Source organism: the organism of the source record quoted next, unplaced genomic scaffold, assembly GCF_019419815.1.
Source record: "Pyrus x bretschneideri cultivar Hongxiangsu unplaced genomic scaffold, Pyrus_bretschneideri_v1 Contig32, whole genome shotgun sequence".
NCBI classification, from domain to species: domain Eukaryota; kingdom Viridiplantae; phylum Streptophyta; class Magnoliopsida; order Rosales; family Rosaceae; genus Pyrus; species Pyrus x bretschneideri.
Window position 1 is genome coordinate 3,123,827 of NW_025999635.1, and position 20,506 is coordinate 3,144,332.

General features: G+C 36.4%; 2 protein-coding genes and 1 long non-coding RNA gene across 3 annotated transcripts; all 3 read right to left on the bottom strand.

Moving 5' to 3' along the window:
• Positions 1-1,636: 1,636 nt before the first annotated feature.
• LOC103936983 lies at positions 1,637-2,214 on the bottom strand. The gene is made up of 2 exons (XR_665752.2): positions 2,018-2,214; positions 1,637-1,911 (listed from the first exon to the last, which is right to left on the bottom strand). It is a non-coding gene; the product is annotated as an uncharacterized LOC103936983 (long non-coding RNA).
• A 1,174-nt stretch (positions 2,215-3,388) lies between these two features.
• LOC103936991 (RING-H2 finger protein ATL66) lies at positions 3,389-3,992 on the bottom strand. Its single transcript, XM_009346886.3, has one exon. It carries the CDS (start codon positions 3,975-3,977, stop codon positions 3,510-3,512), a length of 468 nt encoding a protein of 155 aa, XP_009345161.2. The 5' UTR covers positions 3,978-3,992; the 3' UTR covers positions 3,389-3,509.
• Positions 3,993-8,228: 4,236 nt separating this feature from the next.
• LOC103937547 (ethylene-responsive transcription factor ABI4-like) lies at positions 8,229-10,080 on the bottom strand. The gene has a single exon (XM_048590824.1). The coding sequence runs from the start codon at positions 9,896-9,898 to the stop codon at positions 8,816-8,818; it is 1,083 nt and encodes a 360-aa protein (XP_048446781.1). The 5' UTR covers positions 9,899-10,080; the 3' UTR covers positions 8,229-8,815.
• Positions 10,081-20,506: the final 10,426 nt, after the last annotated feature.

The following is a 20,506-nucleotide window of genomic DNA, read 5'->3' on the forward strand; positions in this document are numbered from 1 at the left end:
CATAACGTTTTAAAATTATTTCACAGAACCCCTTCCGTTAGGTTCCGCTAGTAAATTAACCTTGTTTATTCGAATTAGGTATATGATATTGCACTTGTAGCCGAACACCTCAATCACCAATCTCCTACATTGAATAGACAAAACCATTCGACCAGGTAAGAGGGGCTAAAAAAGAGAAAAAAAAGAGATTTGTAAGTAGTTGAGCCTTTTTCCTTCTTTTTCACGGTGAATTGACCCACTTTAGAGCGATTTTTGCTTTAAAATGGCTCTGTTTGGGCATCCTATCCCGTCATTTTCGTTTTTTTTTCCTTCATTAGGGGCTCTTTTAGGCTGGTGATGGAGTGAATTGAGGGACCGACGGATTGTTATGATAGCTGTGGTGAGTCAAATAGTAATATTCCTTCGTAATGTCATTAGATAGATTCAACTTGAGCTGTATATATAATTTACCCAATTAATACGCGAAAGGATGTGACGCACCCGAACGACCGAAAATGTGTGCTACAACATTTTCTTAACATTTTTTCTTCGTTCCCTTCCATTTAGGGAGTGCGGTGTATTCCACTACCCCAAGTTCAAACTCACATCCAACTAATTTAGTGTAGATAATATCATTGTTTGTAAAAATAACTGATTCACCACATCTAGGAAATGAGACGTAAACAGATACTACGAGAACAAGATCTGCATCCATACTGACACAGACTGAACGCAAAACACATCGGTTCCAAAATGTTTTGGACGAATGGTTAAACCAAGTTTGATACCAGATTTCCTGCTCAAAACTACACCACACCTAACACAGCGTTGCTCACTCTTGAAATGGAAACGCCCGCATTTTGGTTACGGAAACAGAGTTCCTGCTTAAGGGCAACAACAAAATCAATCAACTTATCCAAAATAATGAACATGTCCATCGACATTCCAAATTTTTTGCCATCGAGCTAGCATAATCAACAATGCTGACCAACTTACGATCAAGCATTTACCCAGTACAATGGAGGCAACCAGTTAATCAAAAGGTTCTCAGCTCCTTGACCCGACAGTGAAGCCTAAACAGATAATTTCCGATAACATACCGCTTATGTCAAACCCACGGACAAGCTCAACATTGCATAGCTAGTTCTAAAAGACGTTAGGTAATAGTTGGACGGCAGGTTGGGGCCTTAGCGCCTAGGCAACTAAGGTGGGTTCTAGGCAAGTGCTTAGGCGATCTAGGCGGATTTAATTAAATCTATTGTATTTTGTGTAAACAAGCATTTGTTTATACTTAAAAAACATATGATTTCATGCAAACTAACAAATGAAATGACATATACATTGTAAGCTATTAGAACATAATGAAAACATGTGGAACAAAGTTTGAAAAAATAAAATGCAAAAGGAAAGTTATCCATTTTCTGTCTAATTGAGTCGCAAACTAAGCCAGTGTCTAGGCGAGGAGTCGCCTCAGTAGGTCTAAACGCCATTTCCTAATTTTCAAACGCCTAGACATTAACCGGTGACCAACCGCCTAGCACCGACTTGGCGCTTGGCAGAAATTTTAAGAACAGTGAGTATAATCATACTAACCTCACAATACTCCAAATCACCTACGAAAATATAAGATTCCGAACATCCGCCATTGCCATCAAAATTGAAAATTGGAAAATCAGATATATTAAGACTCATAATAAGGTTCATAATCTGACTGAAATTGAAGCAAAACTGGTTCAAAACGGTAACCCAAAGAGTACAAAACGGCTACAAACTGACTAATCAGTAGTGATTACTTGATTAGAAAACAAAACACGGAGACGGAAGCGAGCGACGTCGATTGATGATCGGTGACAGCGAACGAGCAAACTACTTGGATCTCTGTCTCATCTTTCGGCGCTTCCTCTTCAACCTCCTCATGCGCTTCTTCTTCCACTGCAATCACCGCCGTAAAAAATACACAGAGAAAACGAATCAATCAACGGACACAAAGCGAGGATAAACAGAGAGCGTAGGTGATGGAGAGAGACTGAGATTTTACCTTGGCTCTCATGGCGGCGGTAAAACGATGTTCGCACCCAAACCCTGCTCTTGAAAGCTGCGGAGGACGAAAGGGGATGTAGCGGCGTGAGCGGGTTTGGATTTTAGAGCTCTGCGAGTATTTATACTGGACAGAGAAAACCCTAATGTGTAGTCGGCTTTCATATTTGGGTTGGGCCGGTTTATAAAATCATCATCGGGTCGGTTGGTTCAAAATGTTTTAAAAATCAAGAGGCCCAATATTTATATTCGGGTGAATGAGCAAGATTAGTCGACCTCACGTCGAAGGAAGGTCAAGAGGTATCATTTTCGGATGACGTGTGTATTAAGCAAGACAAGTGGATAATTTGTTCTGATACTATTATATATGAGTGGTTCTTTGTATATTCGAGTTTTGTCTCTAGACACTAGTTTTTTTAGACGCTCAATTTACTTTCACACATTTCTTTAGATAGCAAACCACCACAACTCGATCTGGGATAGCAAACTCGAACACCTTAAGTGGCTGGTCATGTGAGAAGAATAGGAAGGGCCAGGTGACAAAGACGATCAAGAAGATGATGACGGAGAACGGGTGGTAGAAGAGGTTGAGCAGGAGCACAGGAGGGCAAAGTTCATTCGTCACTCAGTTATCTGTTGTTTGTTTCAAAACCCTATGAATGTTCAAATAAAATAATTATTTTCCTTAAGAAATCAATCGTTTATGGTAATTTCAAATACAGATATATGATTTTTTTTTCTTTTAAATAAAATTATTGGACATCCAGAAACAAAACTTAGGTGTACCACTCTTTTACAACGAAATCCAACCACATTAATTATAAGTAAGTTTGACCTCTTTGTAGACGTCAGGTAATACTATTCATACCATGTTTTTGTACCATATTTTCATATCATCTTAGGTTATATTTGACATGGACATCCACTTCATTTAAATTAATCAGATTTTTAAATTTCGTTCATTATTTAATAAACTAATAATTAAGAAAAACTAGTTAATTAAATGATGATTGTGGTATATGATGAGTTTTTCCGCTTCATTTCCTTAGGTTTTGCAAATTTTTCAAATGATGTGACTGTCCACATCAGATGTCACCTAAGGTGATATAGAAATATAGCATAAAAATATGCTATGAATAACATTATTCTAGACGTCAACTTACATTCTTTGCTATTTATGTTCAACCAATCAGAAGGTGACATTGAAAATCTACGCAAACTTTATACTCGTAGAGAATTGAAAGCAATATAGTCCACAATATTCACATTTTCTTTTGCCAAAAATAAATTAAAAAAATAAAATTAAGTCGTGGGCACACATCCAACCGTTCGTATAGGTATTGAATGATTTGAATCCTTGATCGTTATCTGATTGTCGGGGCAAATATTCTTTTATTCCGCTACTTTTTTTACAACAGTTTACCAGATGGAGATAATAATTAATTTTCAAAAAAAAAAGAAAAAAAAAAAAGAAAAACTAAGTTTAAGCAGAATCAGGAAGCAGTAGAATGAGCATGGAGCTGAGCTCGACAGATTGGACAGCTCGAATGGGTCGAAAGCCACGTGTCCACGCACTCAGAGTGGTAACTATGGCGGCAGTTGGGCAGAACCTTCACCTTCTCGCCGTCTTCGAACACGCCCAGGCATATGCAGCACTCGCCACCGCTGCCGGCTTCCAAATCCCGGTTCGATTCCTGGTACAACACAATCGGCAAGGCGCGGATGAAGGCGGCGTCGAGGCCCTTGGGCCGAATCAGCGGAGGCGTGGGGGGCGCGTCGGAGGAGACGTCGTGGTGGTGGAAACGGCAGAGCCAGCGCGCGTAGAGCACGAACAGTGTGACGAGGAGGACGACGGTGAAGATTAGGACGGCGACGAACAGCGTCTTGCCTCGGACGCGGAACTGATCGTCATCAAGGACGGTGAAGTGGACGTTTAACGGCTGATTGTCTTGGGAGGTCATGGTGGCAATTGGGAAGGTCCGGCGGCGTAATTATTGGAAGATTGGAAGTGGGTTTTAGATTTTGGTGGGTTTAAGTGAGATTAGAATGTGATTAGCAAAAGAAGGATTAGAGTTGTATATAAAGTAGAGGTTGGTGAGGCGGCCATTGTTAGCTTAAAAGAGAGCTGAGTAGCAACTTAATAGTGTTACACAGTTCTTGAATGATTTTTTATTTTTTATTTTTTTATTTTTTATTGGGGAATAAGATATTATTTGTAGATAAAGGTATTAGGCTTATAGCATTAGAGGGTCCACAATTGACTTGTAAGCTTGGAATTTTGTTATCTTTATCCTCACTTCATTTTTATTTTTCTTATTTTTCTGGGCCTTCCGAATTTGCTTCTTAATGTTGTTTGAGCAGTCGTCTCAATACAAAAGAGGAAATTACAGCAGTAATTTCTTAATTTTAAATTAATTAGAGAAGTCTCTTAACTAAAAATTTATATTCATTGATCTTTTAACTTATTAAAACATGCAGTTGTACTCTTTTTTGTTAACTCTGTAAAAATTTCAGTTAAAATGAGTCACGTACTACACACATGAAGCTGAATCAAGGTGTCAATACAAAAAACCAAATGAGAAAAATTGTAACTATGCTCCATCAACTTTAACTCAATTGAAGAAATACAATCCATCAACTTAACCTCATTGGAGCAACGGTCTCTCACTTAATATTAATTCAGTTGTAGAAATGGTCTTTTCACACAAGGTGTAAATTTTTAGTACTTTAGTACTATAAATGATTATTTTTCATATTAATATGAATCTGGGGTACATCAATTTAGATTCGTAAGAATAAGAGTTTTTCTTTTAATTTTAGAAAGAATAAGATGAATAATGAAAACGTAAAATATTTTAAAGGGAGACCCAAGAAGAATGCTTTGTTTGCCTTGTATTTAGGCATTGGTTGTACTAATCCATCTGAACATAGAAAAAGGAAAACTATCGAATCAACGTAAAAGATCAGCTGGCTTTTCTCTGTCCTTTATCTTATCAAGTAAACTTCAACTTTAATTATCAAGTTTTCAAAAATTATTTACTACTCTAAGTCCAGAAGATTCACAAAAATTTGCAAATTATCACAGCTTTAATTTATTTTTTGAAATAATTGACAGCGCGGTTTCTGTTTAATAAAGTTCAACTTTAAAAAGAAAGGGGGGTTTTGTTCTTTGGAGTCACCCCTACTTTCGACGAGGGACTTTTAAAATCCCATAATCTACTCAAACAAACAACTAGTAGAATACTATATGTGCACTATAATTTTCGAGTACTTTCAACATGACTTAAAGCATGTTTAAACGAAAGATTATTGGGTTTCAAAAGCACTTGAAGTGTTTTTTACACGAAACACCAGTTATGTGCTTCTTGCATGAAATGCTTAAGTGATTTTCTAAAATTCACTTGCAGTTTAACTAAGAATTGGTTTAAAAAAAATACATTTTATAAAAAACGCTCTGTATTACAAACAATTCTATAAAGACAATAAACAAAGAATTTTTAAAATAGAAATATTTTATTTGAAAATTCCTTGCATCTAAAGTTATTTTCCAAATCTATCCATCTGTTTTTGTAGTACATGCTTAACAAATTTAAGCTAAATTTTATGAAACTTCAAAGTCCACATCCATACAAACTCAGATCACGACATATCATTATACAGTAAATCATCAGTTCTTCTCTTCTCTTTGGAGAAACTAATATTAACAGTAATTAATTGTTACACAAGCAACATGAATTGAAGACGAGGGGATAATGCATGGAAAAACATGTTACCCGAAACCAGTGCACGCATTGGACCCTTTTAGATTGCAAATAAAAAGCACAAATTTATAGCTTACCTTTTCACAATATTATAAATACAAAAGCAAAGTAATACATATCCGCAACGACGATTTAAATTATTTTTAACTTTTCAGAGATAAATGTACTTTTTGAACACCAAATTAGTAGGAGCCTTGTAAGAATCACACCAATGGGGTACTTCCCTATGCTAAAAATTATACAAATTTAATGTTAGTGGGTGCGAACTGTTTAAGGTAGAACCGATTTATAGCCATCCAGATAACGAAGGGCCAGCTTAATATTCGAAAGGACGTTTTAAGGAGGCCGTAGATTCCTTTCAGCCTTATATGTGATATACATGAGCCATATTAAACAATGTGATGATCCACTACTGCTCGAGCTTCAGAAAATAAATATCACTTAATGGAGTTCATCTCCTTTACTTATTGTTAAAACTTCAAGCCCAAAACTCACTCAGATAAAGAACAATGTCAAAAGTTGTAGTTCGGCCTACCTAGCCCTAATCTTATTCTTAAGGGAACTTTAATGAAAAGTTCTCGATATTGTTCACTTTAACGAAAAATCATATTTTTACACTAAAAAGTAAATTCTGGTATTATTCATTTTACCCTTTATTTTGTCGTTATTGTTAAAACTCTAACTTTTCAAACCATTTTCATTAATTTTCTTTATTCTTAAACGTATGAATACCAAGAGAGACCAGAAAATACCTACACATGTATATCCAACTTGGAGCAATTTTTCACTATGGCACTGTGGCCTATTAATTAAGTTTATGATGTATATATATATTAACTCAAGGACTCATATAATCATATTCCAACGCCAGAGGTGACGAGTATGAGTATTTTTTGTTTTTTCTTCTAACGCAAAGACTTTATTCTTAGATTTCGAGTCCCGGCATTGGAAATTAATTTCATAGGACAATATGGCTTATATGCACTAAAAGATCATTGAAAGTATTTTTTGTTTTTTTCTTCTAACGCGAAGACTTTTACTCTTAGATTTCGAGTCTCGGCATTGGAAATTAATTTCAGAGGACAATATGGCTTATATGCATTAAAAGATCATTGAAGTCAAAACTCAAGATCTTGTTATTTTTAATTTACTGTGTATCATTTTATTATGCTGACATAGGCTTTACCTTCTACTCAAATCTCATGCAGTAATATAAATTTGGGTCTCACGTGAACCTGAGACTTATATATAAGTTGGACTCATATTTTGACTCAAATCTGAAATATGGACTAAATGAACAATACTACGACAAAATAACAATAAAAACTATTTAGACATGTACACAACACACTCGCTAATAGAGGTATGCCCTATCATTGTATGTCGCATTGTGACGGTGTAACCCACCTATATTCACCACCTATATTATAAAGCGTATTAAATTTAACTAATGTGTCCAAATAGCATCACTCATAAATTAAATACCAATTCATGCCTGGATGGCCCAAATCTTCTTTTGGCAACCGCAAAGATCCCTTGGTGTAAGACGCATATCAGACTGGAATTAATCCCAGGACATGTCACAACCAGCTTAACCAAAATATAGGTAACTGAAGTATATTTTGCAGACATTTAACAATACCCTCTTTCAGCGGTTCATTTACTTTAAAACTAAAGATTATCATATACAATCTACAGATCATCAAGAGGCAAACTATATGTAGTGTATGTTATATGATCCGGAAAAGCTTAAGCCAGTATGAACCCAAAATGTGCTTGAAGTAGTTTGGCAAACTAGTGATCCAAAACTCACAATTCTCAATCATCCCTTCACTAAAACCTATCTCTTATCTTCTGGTGCTGCCGTCGATTATGAATGAACTTAACTTTACTAAGTTTCCAACATAAATCTTACACAAAAGTTCTTAATATACAAGTCTAACCATATTATTAATTAGAGAAGAGAATAGTACCCAAGATCGATTGCATATGATATGTGTGTGTTTTGTATTTATCAAGGGATCAATTATGAAGCAGAACTCCTAATTCTTCTTTTATTTTTTATTTTTTATTTTTTTTGGTATTGCCCCAAAAAGAGGAAGATTACAGTGGGATAGCCCTAATTTATTTAGGGCATCACCAGCCAAAAGCCCTACCATAGATAGAGGAAGAGACACAAGATAGATGATTACAGTGAGACAGAAGATAACTAATACATGAGACCTTACCAAGGACAACATTAATTCCACGCTGCTCCCCTTGCTCCAACATGTTGAACACTAGGATAATTTCAATTTTCGGTAATGCAAATACACACATAAAATAATTACCCAATATACCAAATTTTCCTTTCAGATCAAGAAATATTATAACTAATTATATTAATTATTGATATGTATATATATGCTTTAGGTAACTAGGGAAATTAAGGATACAATATTTCTCAGTTCAGGAATAAAGAAACGAAGAGAGAGTAATAACATTTCTTCTTTTATCCCAAAACTACATCATAATGAATAAAATTGCCTATACTATAATCTGATTACAAAAATAAAAATCAAGTCCAAATTTTCATGAAAATTCCCATCCCAAAACTCCACTAAGCTTTGAGATCTTTATGATAAACTGATACATAAGCAACCTTACCTCAGATCGATCTTTATGCAACATAACAAGCTATCGTCATTAATCCAATTGCCAACCCCTTGTGTTCATCAGAGCTTCTATCGATCGATCATATTGTAACGTCGTAAGCCTCAATTCGATACTAAATGCCCTCTTTCACATCGTAATCAATCTTCGGGTATTTTTGGTTACCACAGTTGGAAAACAAAAAATATTCTCCATAGAGACCAAAATTACTTCAAATTAATCTTGCATGCAAGCCTAGCCTATAGATTAAGCTTGAATTTTGAAAGGAATTGAATATATCTGTATCTCTCTCTCTTGTTCTTCTTCGAAATAGAGTGACATGCAGAACTATATAAACTTACCTATATATATATATATATATATATATAGTCAAGATCTCGAATTCTTCATGAATCCAATCCTTTAAAATCCAAGAAGAAAGGATCGCCGTAGTCCCAAAGGCCCGGCACACACTCTTCCTCGCTCGTCAGTGGCCACATCAACGGCGACATGGGTCCCACCGCCCCCATCGGAATATCCGAACAGCCCGGTGCAACCTCCATAGGCGTAGACAACCCCGATCCCACAAGCGAATTCACATCCTCGTAGGAACAGCACTCCTGATTATTGTTATTCTGGTGGGGTACTTGTCGTTGGTATTGATCATGACTAGGGTTTGGATGTAGATACGAGGTTGACGTGTCACAACCGCTGCCGTCGGATAATGAGATGGGGTACTGATGATGAAATTGTTGCACCACAATTTGTTGCTGCTGATGTTGCTGTTGTTGTTGGTGCAAACGATTAATGTTGTTTTGATACTCATGATCTTGATCTAACATGTGATGAGGATGCTGATTCATACGTACGGACGAAGTTGCACCACAACCGGCGACGGCCGCAGCAGCAGCAACGTTATGGTAGACTCCTAACCCTAAGCCAACACCGTATGGAACGAAGCCCGAATCCATGAGCGGGACCGGGTGGGCAGAGGAGGAGTAGGGCAGAGTAAGGCCGAAGCCCGACGGGCGGGGGAGAAGCGGTCTTAGGGTTTGGGTGGAGGAGGTGGAGGAGGAAGCGGAAGAAGAGGAGCCCCGCGTGGAGTTCTGGGACGAGGAACCGGAGGGCTGGAGATTAAGCTGGGCCCTGGAACCGTAAAGGATGATGGCAGCCCGGTCGTAGGCGTGGGCAGCGTCCTCGGCAGTGGCGAAGGTCCCGAGCCACTTGCGCGTGCGCTTACGCGGCTCACGGATCTCAGCCACCCATTTGCCCCAGCTCCGCTGGCGCACGCCGCGGTACCTGAACTTGTTGTTGTCAGGGCCTCCTTTGCCCTTGCACTTTCTGTTGTTGTTGTTGGTTATTTCTGTTGTGGCGGTGGAAGCGGTGGTAGAGTTGTCCTCAGTGGTTTTGTTGCTGTTGCTGTTGTCTTGGGGAAGGTGATGATCTGGTGCTGCTTCAGCTGCCGAATCGCGGTGTTGGTCTTCTTCCATAGGGTGAGGTGGCGGCGATCTTTAAAGGTGGAAAGCTGTGTGTGGGGGTGGGGTGGAAAGAATCAATGGTGGATGGAGACCACTACACACCACCTCGTTCAGTGTTCTCAATTAGTCGAAAGAAGAGAGGGTTTTTTCTGATATTGTGTCTGATTTCAATGCCATTTTTCGTTAATGGTGGACTAGGGCGGTGGTCTCTCTCTTTATATATATATTTTATGGTTTTACTTTTCTGTGTTTCACATCGAGGAAGAGGAGCAATTTTTAGTTATGACGGAAACACAGATGATACATCACGCGTTTCTTCGTAAGTGGTGAAAAATTTTAATTTTTAAGTTATTAACCTTTTAACACACATATCTTATCATTTATATAAGAACACATAATATACCATCTTGTGTGACAATCACACTGAAAAATCTCTCGAGAAAGAGAGAGATTGTGAGGTGAGAGTCTGTGATACAGAGAGAGAGAGAGATAGAGTGATTGCTGTGCAGTGAAGAAACAAGACCAGGCGCAGTGCGCACATTGGTTTGCTATTTGCAACCTGCCATTGCATTATTTACAACCTTATTAAAATGGTATATGATGTTATTTCATTACATCAATCATACGGATAATTTTAGGTATATCTGTTTTTAGATAAAATTTGTAAATTATTTACGTTTTATTAATTAAAAATAAAAATGTTAATTAATACAAAAATAAGAATTTAATTATTAAAATTACATCATATGATTTGTAAAATATAATTTGAATAAATAACCTCTATAGCATTACCTCTTCATATATACATTGGTTTTTAATGTTTTTGGATTCCTGATCTTAAAATTCTTCGTGACTAATGTAGTAAAAGAACATATTAAAAACGTAAGTTTTGGCTTGGTGTTTTTGTGGTGACTAGTGTATTTTAATTTTTTTGGTGTCCGTTTCTGTTGGAAGATATTTTTTCGAAAGAGATCAATGAGATTCTAACTCGGCGCCGCTTTTTGTTACCATTTTGACGTTTTAATGATATTTAGTAGCTAAAACATTACTTATAAATTTGAAGTTTATGTAAAAATTTTTGGAACTGTTAGTATTTCAAAAATTATTATTTACACTTTTCATAAGTGTATTTTTTTTTCTAAATATAACAAAATTTAGAGTAGAAAATAAGAATTTAGAGTGCCAATAACAATTATATTTTCTTTTTTCTTTTTTATCTTTATTTTCTTTTTTTTCAACGATAAAAGATTGGGAGATTTGATTAAATTCGAATTGAAACTTTACATCAAATGCTAGTGTTAAACAACATCAAGGTTTTATTTAGGCCCACTGAAAGATAAAAATTGTGAAAAAAAAACCCACAGGGCCACAGATAAAAAATAATTCACGTAAGCAATCTGTTAACTAGATTCATTAATATTTTTTTGGTATTTTGCCTTTAAAGTTTAATATTGATTTAATACGCTTGTTCTTTCATTATTTCGAATTTAAATTCCAAACTTTAATTGCTAAATAAAAGTATGACTTACATAAGCCAAAACAAAAAAACTCAACACGCCACTACATTTAACAGTTATTGCGATGAAGCAAAAGTCGTCGCGCAACGAAGAAATTTGTCGTCCAAATAATTGAACGATGAAAGCTTCATCGCCATATTGTCATCGCGTAAAGCCTTGAAGTTAAGGTTTGCATGACGAAAATACTAAAGTTCTTCAGTGCAAAAAATTTTGCGTGACAGAAATGATATTCGTCGCATTAAGTTTTAAGGGTTGAAGGCCTTCATGGCGCAAGATTTAGAACCACAAAAGCTTGTTCGTCGCACTAAGTTTTAAGGACAAAGGCCTTCGTTGTGCAAGATTTACAACCACGAAGGCTTATCATCGCCTTGAATTAATAGTGACAAAAAATGAAAGAGATTTTTAAAAGTATCCAATATTCAAACGGTACTCCACATGTCATAATACATGTGGAAGAAATGATATTCTTTTGTTGTAACCGTGAATTGCCTTCATAATTGTTATTTCTTTCTTGGTGCTATAGAGACAATGAGTTGCCTCTGCTATAATTCCTTGCGCCACATTTTGTTCCTCGATCGCTTCTAAAAGAAGGTTTTTTTTTTTTTTTTAACAATCGATATTATTTGCATTCAGGAGATACTAGCAATAATGTGGTTTAAAATTGTATTTAGCGAAAATTAAACTAAAAACTTTTCACTTACAAATGAAACATAATATATACCACTAAACTGTAGTATTAAGTGACCGATTTTAAAAGTAGTTAGAACTAAAACTTAAAAAGAGATACCTTGATCCATGTCCTTAAATTGCAATGGGTCTCCAGCATGCTACTTACAACTTTACCAACGTCTCTTGAAGTTAACCACGCGTATTTTCAAGGTGGTCAAAGTCGGCCATCCCAATTTGAAAATTTTTATTCAAATTGTTTTGAATTTCTTCTGCATAATTATCACTCTATATATGTAATTATTTGAAAATATGAAAAATAGAGGGTTTGTCGGCAGCGAGACAAACTTAGATATTAGATTAGTTAAAAGAACGATTATTACCAACTCAATCAATCTTTAGTGATAATAGTTCTAAAACTTTCATTAAGTAATTTGTGCATGTCAATTACAAACCAAACCTAAACAAACAGCAGTGTCGATGAACAAATATAATAAGGTCTAAACCCATTATTGTTCGATTGTAATTTGGAATTGAAACAAACCGCAGTGATACACGACTTAGACTGAAACCGAACCAACTCAAACGCGTCCATCCCTTCTGCAGTATCTTGGCTTGCAATAATTGTAATATCAATTGTGGGGTCAAAAATAATTACGTGGCGACATGTGGATTTTTTGGTTAAAATGACAAAATTACTCTTGAGGCACACTGAGATTTCTACGCGTGAGCAGCAGACAGTCATCCAAGTGGCCGGTCCATCTCCTCCCAAGGGGGCCGGCCACTTTTATTTCAAAATTCTAATTTTGGTATCAGAGGTTCTTCGGTCAAAGCCCTCCCCACCCCTATTCATCGTGGGCATGTGAGGTTCTTGGCCTTGACCTAAACTGTTATTTATTTTGTAGGTATAATTTTATCCAATAACAAGGATGAAGAAATTTGCATCCACGTCAATAAGTTAACTTTTTTAGGAATAAGAGAGTGTGAAGGGACTAGTCTGTGAATACTCGATGAGGAAAATGACGATGATGACGTGGAAGGCGGATTTGCATGCAGGAGTGACGTGTCTGAAGACCAGAGGATGTGCAGCAAATGTTAAGAGCAGGAAGCATGTGATGGCCAGCCCACCGCATTGGCACTCGCTGAGGCAGCCGCAGCAGCAACTAAACATAAAAACCAGTTGGACTTGGACGACCCCTAATAGATATTGAGGGACAATTTCTGTCTTCTGATACGATGCCTAGCTCTGTTGCAAAAACAAATAAAACTGATATATAAATATATTTACATAAAATATTGGGCGTCTTTGTGCCCTTAGCTTGTTCTCCACTCAATCTGGAAAACTCTTGGAATATTTGATCAGCATTTTGCTTGTTGTAAACATGGAGGGGAGCTGTTCCAATCTGAGCCACACCTATTGGTGGTATTGGTGGTATAAGCCGTCCTATAAGCCGTCATACCTACAAAGTATAAGCCGTCCTATAAGCCGTCCTACCTACAAAGTATAAGCCGTCCTACCTACAAAGTATAAGCCGTCCTACCTACACTCTTGTATCCCTTAATTTAGGGTGATTTGATCTTGTTACTTGTAATTAAAGTCTTCCTGTTTTTTTTATATATAGATCCTTGTAATCTTGTAGAGAAATATAATGAGAAAAAGTATTCTCTTCCATATTTTCCACAACACCTCTCCTGCGATACAATTTCTTTTCAACAAATTATCCTTTTCTTGTTGTACGACAAATATATATGTACAAATGAGGTAATCCATGTGCGTTCATAGCTGCGATTTCGATCGTAGTCTATTTTATTTTGTCAACAAAAGGATTATTGTAGAAAGAAAATCTACAAAGAATCGAGGTGAATTAGTGACATTGAAATTTATTGATCAAAAAGAAAGAAAGAAAAAAGATAGACACTGAACTTTGTACTTTTCTTTGATCGTACGCATTGTAAAGGCATCGGAATATATGAACCAATTCAACACACATCCCAGGCCCCGTATAGTACTGACATGATCTAAATGGCATCGATCCAATCAGGAAAACAAAAATGCATTTTCTATACAGTGCTTCATTGTTTATATAGATAGGGTATCGTTTCTCTAAAAAATATATGACGTATAGAGGCATTTAAAAACCTTTTGCTTGTTTCAGTTTCACTTTTTGCTTTTGTAGAGAGAATGTCCGGAATGCAAAGGGTTTTTGCTCGTTGGGGGAGCTTGATAGGGTTTCCCCTCTTCAAAGTGCTAAATGCTAAGCCTTGTATTTATACTATCCCACTAGACATGCTCTCTCTGCATGTTTATTTACAAGAAATGTAATAATAAACTTTCTCCGATTCTTGACTTAATCACTAAAACATAAGTAATAGAATATATATATATAGAGGAGAGAATCACAGTAATTAGAGGAATAGCTATTCCTGATAAATTTTTAGGTTTAGTATGATTTCACGAATAGCATCACTCGTATTGTTTCAACTTAATCATTATTTTTTGTTAGGTTTTAAGTTTTATTACAAAAGATTTTAGTGATATGAAATTTACAAACTATCATATATTAATCGTCGCTCGGAATCAACATGTGTATGTGAAACATAACGGTACAATAATATAAAAAGTCATGCTTGATTCAATACTTCAAATAGATGGGTTTCCCCACACACACACACACACACACACACCACACACACACAACTATCTAATGCACAACGCATGGGCTCTCAAAATGAAGCACTGAAATTAAGATAAAATAAGGGACAAGGGAACCTAGTCGCTCCAGATGTTTGATCAACCACATTTGAAGATCCTCATCCTAGTGAAACCTTGTCAATTTGAAAAGGTCGATCCTACAGCGCGGGAATGGTGCACCAGGTAAATAAAAATCCAGATAAGCACAACGCTCATATAAGTAGTAAGTAGGTAACTATGGTTCACAATGTACACTAGGGTTCGACATGAAACTATACCATAAAGCCATAAGTACTAATTCACAAAATCTAACCACAATAGTGTTCCTCAATGCCACCTTACCCTCAATTGCCACTATGCACTGTTACATATGTCACGTTGCTATATATGTTATCAATATTCACCTTCATACATAAAATTAAGCTATAGGGCTAGGGTGATACTTTTGGCCGAAGCCTACACGTCATACGGTCCCATAACTTCTCATATAACCATGTAGGAGGAAAGCATAAGGTCCCACAACCACTCAATGGAACTCGCCAAGAATCGTCACTCTATTGAACCTGATTAGAATTTAGAGTCCAAAACCTCTGAATGGAATCTATGGGATGTAGGGTTCAGACCATCTCAACTGAACCATAGAAGAACTAGGACTCCAAACCAACTCAATGGAATCCACAGTTGTTGGGTTTTGGGCCAACCGAATGGAACCATAAAAGAAATAAGATTCCAGACCAACTTAATAGAATCCATATGATGTAGAGTTCTAAACCAACTCAATGGAACCATAAAAAAGTATGATTTCAGGCCACTCAATGAAATCCAACTATCGTAATAACAATCACACGTTATCGACAATGTCATCTCTAACTCATTATAGGTGGAAATGGTAAATTCAATAGAGCATACGTATAGGCACATTTTCACTTCAATATTTTACGAAGGGATATTTAAAAAATTACTCACCTTGGGTCCAAAGCAATCACAAGTCCGAAGGTGGCATGTTAACCGAAGAAACTAGATGACCGCCAACACCTATCAAAGTGTATAACTAATTCTACTATTGATACAACATGTTCACCGATTCAAATCTCGAAGAACAAATATAGAAACTGGATTTGGAGCGTCCATTTTAGCGTGTTGCCAAAAACTATGTCATCATGTCACGCGTCGTAGTAGGCGATGGGCCTGCCAAAACCTCGCCAGAAACCAACCAACAAATATCCAACAATTTTAAGGGTGATCCTAAAAGATCTACGGATTTTTATTGTTTAGTAATGAAAAACACACTTTAACTAACCAACTATACACTAAAAAATTAATGAAAATACCATAAAATTACATAAATACAAAATACAATAATTGAATAAAGATTTCACGGTAATTGTATCATATGACTGAAGTGAGATCCTATTTTTTAACATGCCTTCTCACGAGTGGCCCTACATGGGTCACAAGGAAAACCAATTTTCACATATGTAACTGATCAAGTCACTATACCGGAGCTAACTCAAATTTTCAAGAGCCAGATAATCATTCAAGGACTAGAGCCAACGCAAATTTTCGATAGTCTAATCATTCAATACCCTTAAGTTGGAGCTAGTGCAAGTTTTTTAAAAGCCCATTTTAAGGACAAATTTGATCCCTCTAAATTGGGCCCAAAATGTGTCAAATGAATAACATACTCTAATACCATAATAAACTTTTTAGGTTCATTATGGTCCACCACCACCATCTTAGATATTGTTTCAACTTAACCACCTATTGCTAGGTATTGGGTTTTATTACATATGGCTTGGTGATATTAAGGGTAGGAATCGTATATTATTTTGTCATTTGAGTGATGTGAGACCTTACTCTCCAACAATTCTCATACTCATTTGCCCAATTCATAGCTTGCCCTGTTTGAAGAAGTAAACTTGTAAAGTGTTGGAGTTTTGGAGCAAATTCCTCCAGACCAGCGTGAAGGTACCCAAAAGAGTATTTGGTACTCAGTAAATGTCACAAATGTTGATTGCAGAGAATAATGGGAGAGATTGGGATTATATACCAGCTTACAATTAATCATGCTCAACTCCTAAGCTATGCTTAACAAACACATACTAACATAATACTCGCGTGGCATATAAACATATATGCCAAATAATTAGAACCATCAACCTCCCATCTGAGCACACACAGACATAAAAAGGCATCAACTACCATACTCTTAGGACTGGGAGAAAGTTCAAATATGGGCTTTATTGCTAATAAGAATTCTACAGAGATGAGAACATGCAAGGACAATTCATTAGGCCTGGACTAATTTAGAAGGATTTGAGCTCAGAATTCAAAGTCAAACAAAAGCCCAAATAGGCTAAAGCCGTCGGCAACTGAATTCTATTTGTATGCTTGAGAAAAGGTTATAACACTTGCCACTCCTGAGATAAGATATTGTGTTTGCTATGTTACTGTGTTTGCCCCTCCTCATCCAACTTTGAATCGCATAGAGGTTAAATTATCAACATGCTTCTCTTCTCAACATCGTTTAGCCTTTCGGTATTTGCAAAAACACCTAAACAGTGTGCCTGACAAATTATTTAGGTGCCAGATTGACGAACAAACACAAACAATTACAGGTATGTTTGATTACTATTTAGTTTTTTATTTTTATTTTTTGTGTTAGTGACATGGGAAAAATAATTGGAAAAAAAGAGGGATGTAGAAGAGTGAATGAAGGATACCTTCACGCTGTAATCAACATTTGTGACATTTACTGAGTACAGGGAAGATATGTATTGGAAGACACAAAAAAATGAGAGTATAATGCTTGCATTTTCTCCTTGGGGAAATTACCTCATTCTTCCATTTACAAATAATATATCTTCATTTAAAGATCATCCCAACAATAAGTCATTCAAATCGGAAATCGTTTAGTCATCCAAATGTATCAAACAAATCAACGGTTCATCATAAATATGTTAAACTCTTATTCAAAATGAAACCAAAAACCTATGTCAAACTCTTTTCACTTTCAAAATTTTGTATTTATTAATTTCATCTTTACTTAAGTTGTTTTTTTTATATATATATTCTTCTCGCATATCACAACCATTAAAAATAAAGTGAAAATAATTATCAAACAGATCCTGAGCTATGAGCTATGTGCTATGTAGTAGAAATTTATAGAATCATCTTAATGAGTAATCTTCCATTTGAATATGTCGTTCAACATGTTTGTTACGTCAGGGTGACCCTCTTTCTCCACTTTTTTTTTGTCTAGCAGAGGAGGCTCTGAGCAGAGGTTTATCTTTGCTTTTCTCTATTGGACGGATTACTTCTATTTCAGCTCCGCGAGCTTGTTGCCCTCCTACTCATGTGTTATATGCTGATGATCTTTTTATTTTTTGTCGTGGGAATATTCGATCTCTTCATTCTCTTCTAAATTTCTTGGATAAGTATGGTTGTGCATCGGGGCAACTTGTTAATGCATCTAAGAGTACTTTTTATCTTGGCACTTCCTCGGTCCATCGTAAAGCGCATGTCTCCAGATATCTTGGCTTTCATTTAGGTGTTGTTCTTTTCACTTATCTTGGGGTACCCATTTTTTTGTGGTAAGCCAAGGAGAATTCACTTTCAAGCTTTGGTAGACAAGGCTAAAGCTCGCCTCTCGGGTTGGAAAGGTAAACTTCTATCAATGGTTGGACGATTTCAATTGGTGTAGTTTGTTTATCAAAGCTTATTTCTCCATAGCTTCTCAGTTTATCAATTGTCATCTTGTGTTTTAAAGCATCTTTCTGCTTGCGCAAGGAATTTAATTTGGTCTGGGGATTTATCTTCTCGGAAATTGGTAACAATTGATTGGAGTATGGTGTGTAGACCTAAAAAAGAAGGTGGGATTGGTCTTCGTGATTTAGCTTCTTTGAATTTGACAACCTTGCTTAGTTTTGGATGGGATGCTTTACAATCCTCTTCTTTGTGGGGTTCTTTTGCTCGTTAGCGTTTACCTCTTTCGCCTTACAGAAATCAAAATATCTATTTACGATATTCTGTGTGGTATGGTTTGAAGCGTGCTTTGCCTATTTTGAATAATAATCGTCGTTGGATTATTGGTGATGGGAGGTTAGTTTCCTTTTGGTTTGACAAATGGTTGGATGAGCCTATTATTAGCCCTTCTTTACTTTCGGTCATTTCACCTAAGGTTCTTCCTCGAGTTTCAGATGTTATTGAAGCACAAAGTTGGTCTTTGCCATATTATTTTACAAATTTATTCCCTTCAATTGTGCAACAGATTTTAGGTCTACCTTTGCCTTTAAATATTGAGGATGACAAATTGATTTGGGCGCCCTCACCTACTGGGAAATTTTCTTTTTCTTCTGGTTATCACCTTATTCGAAGGAGACATAGTGATTGTGCTTGGGCTAAGGTTATCTGGCAACATTTTATTCCGCCATGTCTATCTATTTTGGCTTGGAGGGTTTTTCATGATAAACTTCCTACAGAGGGTGCGCTACAACGATGTGGTATTTCTTTGGCATCTATTTGTTGTTTATGTCGTAATTCTGATGAATCTACTGCTCATCTTTTCTTTGGATGTCGGATATCTAGGCAACTTTGGAGGTGGTTAGCATGCCAATTTGGTACATCTTTGCCTCTTTTAGATTCTTTGGTTGTTTTTTGGGATTTCTATGTCCGTAAGCCATTTTCCAAACAGTTGCACAATCTATGGATTTTTGCGGGTCTTTCTACTATTTCAGTTATTTGGAAGGCTCGAAATAAATTTATTTTTGAGGGTCGTCCAATCTATTTTCATCATCTTTGCATGTCTATCAATTCAGCAATTGTTCATGGTGGGAAGTTTATTCCTGGTTATTCTCAGGGTTTTGACACTCGGATCATTTCTTCTTTGGGGATCCAACCTATCCCTTGCAAGGCTCCTACTATTCTTCCTGTCCTTTGGTCTCCTCCTTGGTTTCCTTGGGTTAAGCTTAATATAGATGGTTTGTCTAAAGGAAATCCCGGTCCTGCTGCATGTGGAGGAGTTTTCAGGAATTGCCATGGTCGTTTTCTTGGAGGTTTGCAGAGTTATTAGTAATTGTTATTGGTATTGAGTTTGCATATCAGCGGGGTTGGCATTGTGTTTGGTTGGAAAGTGATAGTTCTAGTGTTATTTCTGCTCTTCAATCGTCTGATTTTGATCCTCCTTGGGTTTTTCATACGCAATGGTCTATTTGTTTGGATCGCACTCGGAAAATGACTTTCTACACATCTCATATATATCGCAAAGGAAATCTTGTTGCGGACAATTTTGCTAACATGGGATTGTCTTCTCCATATTTAACTTGGCATGATTCTCCTCCGATGGCGGTTTAGGCTGCTTTGTTTTCAGACTATGTTGGCTTGCCTAGTTACCGCTTCTCAAATTAATGTACATGTCGGCATCCAAGTTTGTCTCACTTTTTTTCTCTCCTTACTTTATGGGGTTGTTTGACTTGTTTTGCAAGTTTAGACCTTTAACTTTGGTTTTAGAGGGGTTAGGTTTCATGTCCCCCCCTCTTTTTTCTTTATTTCATTCTCGTTTTTTGTTTCTAGAAGGGTAAGATTTATGTTCCCTCTTCTTTTTTGTGTATTCCTTTTTATTGTCTTTTTTTTTAGGGGTAAGGTTTATGTTCCTCCTAATTAGGTATAACTTATTTTTTCGTTATCAATAAACTTTCCCTCGTAAAAATTAAAAAAAAAAAAAAAAACCTTTTGCATAGACATGAA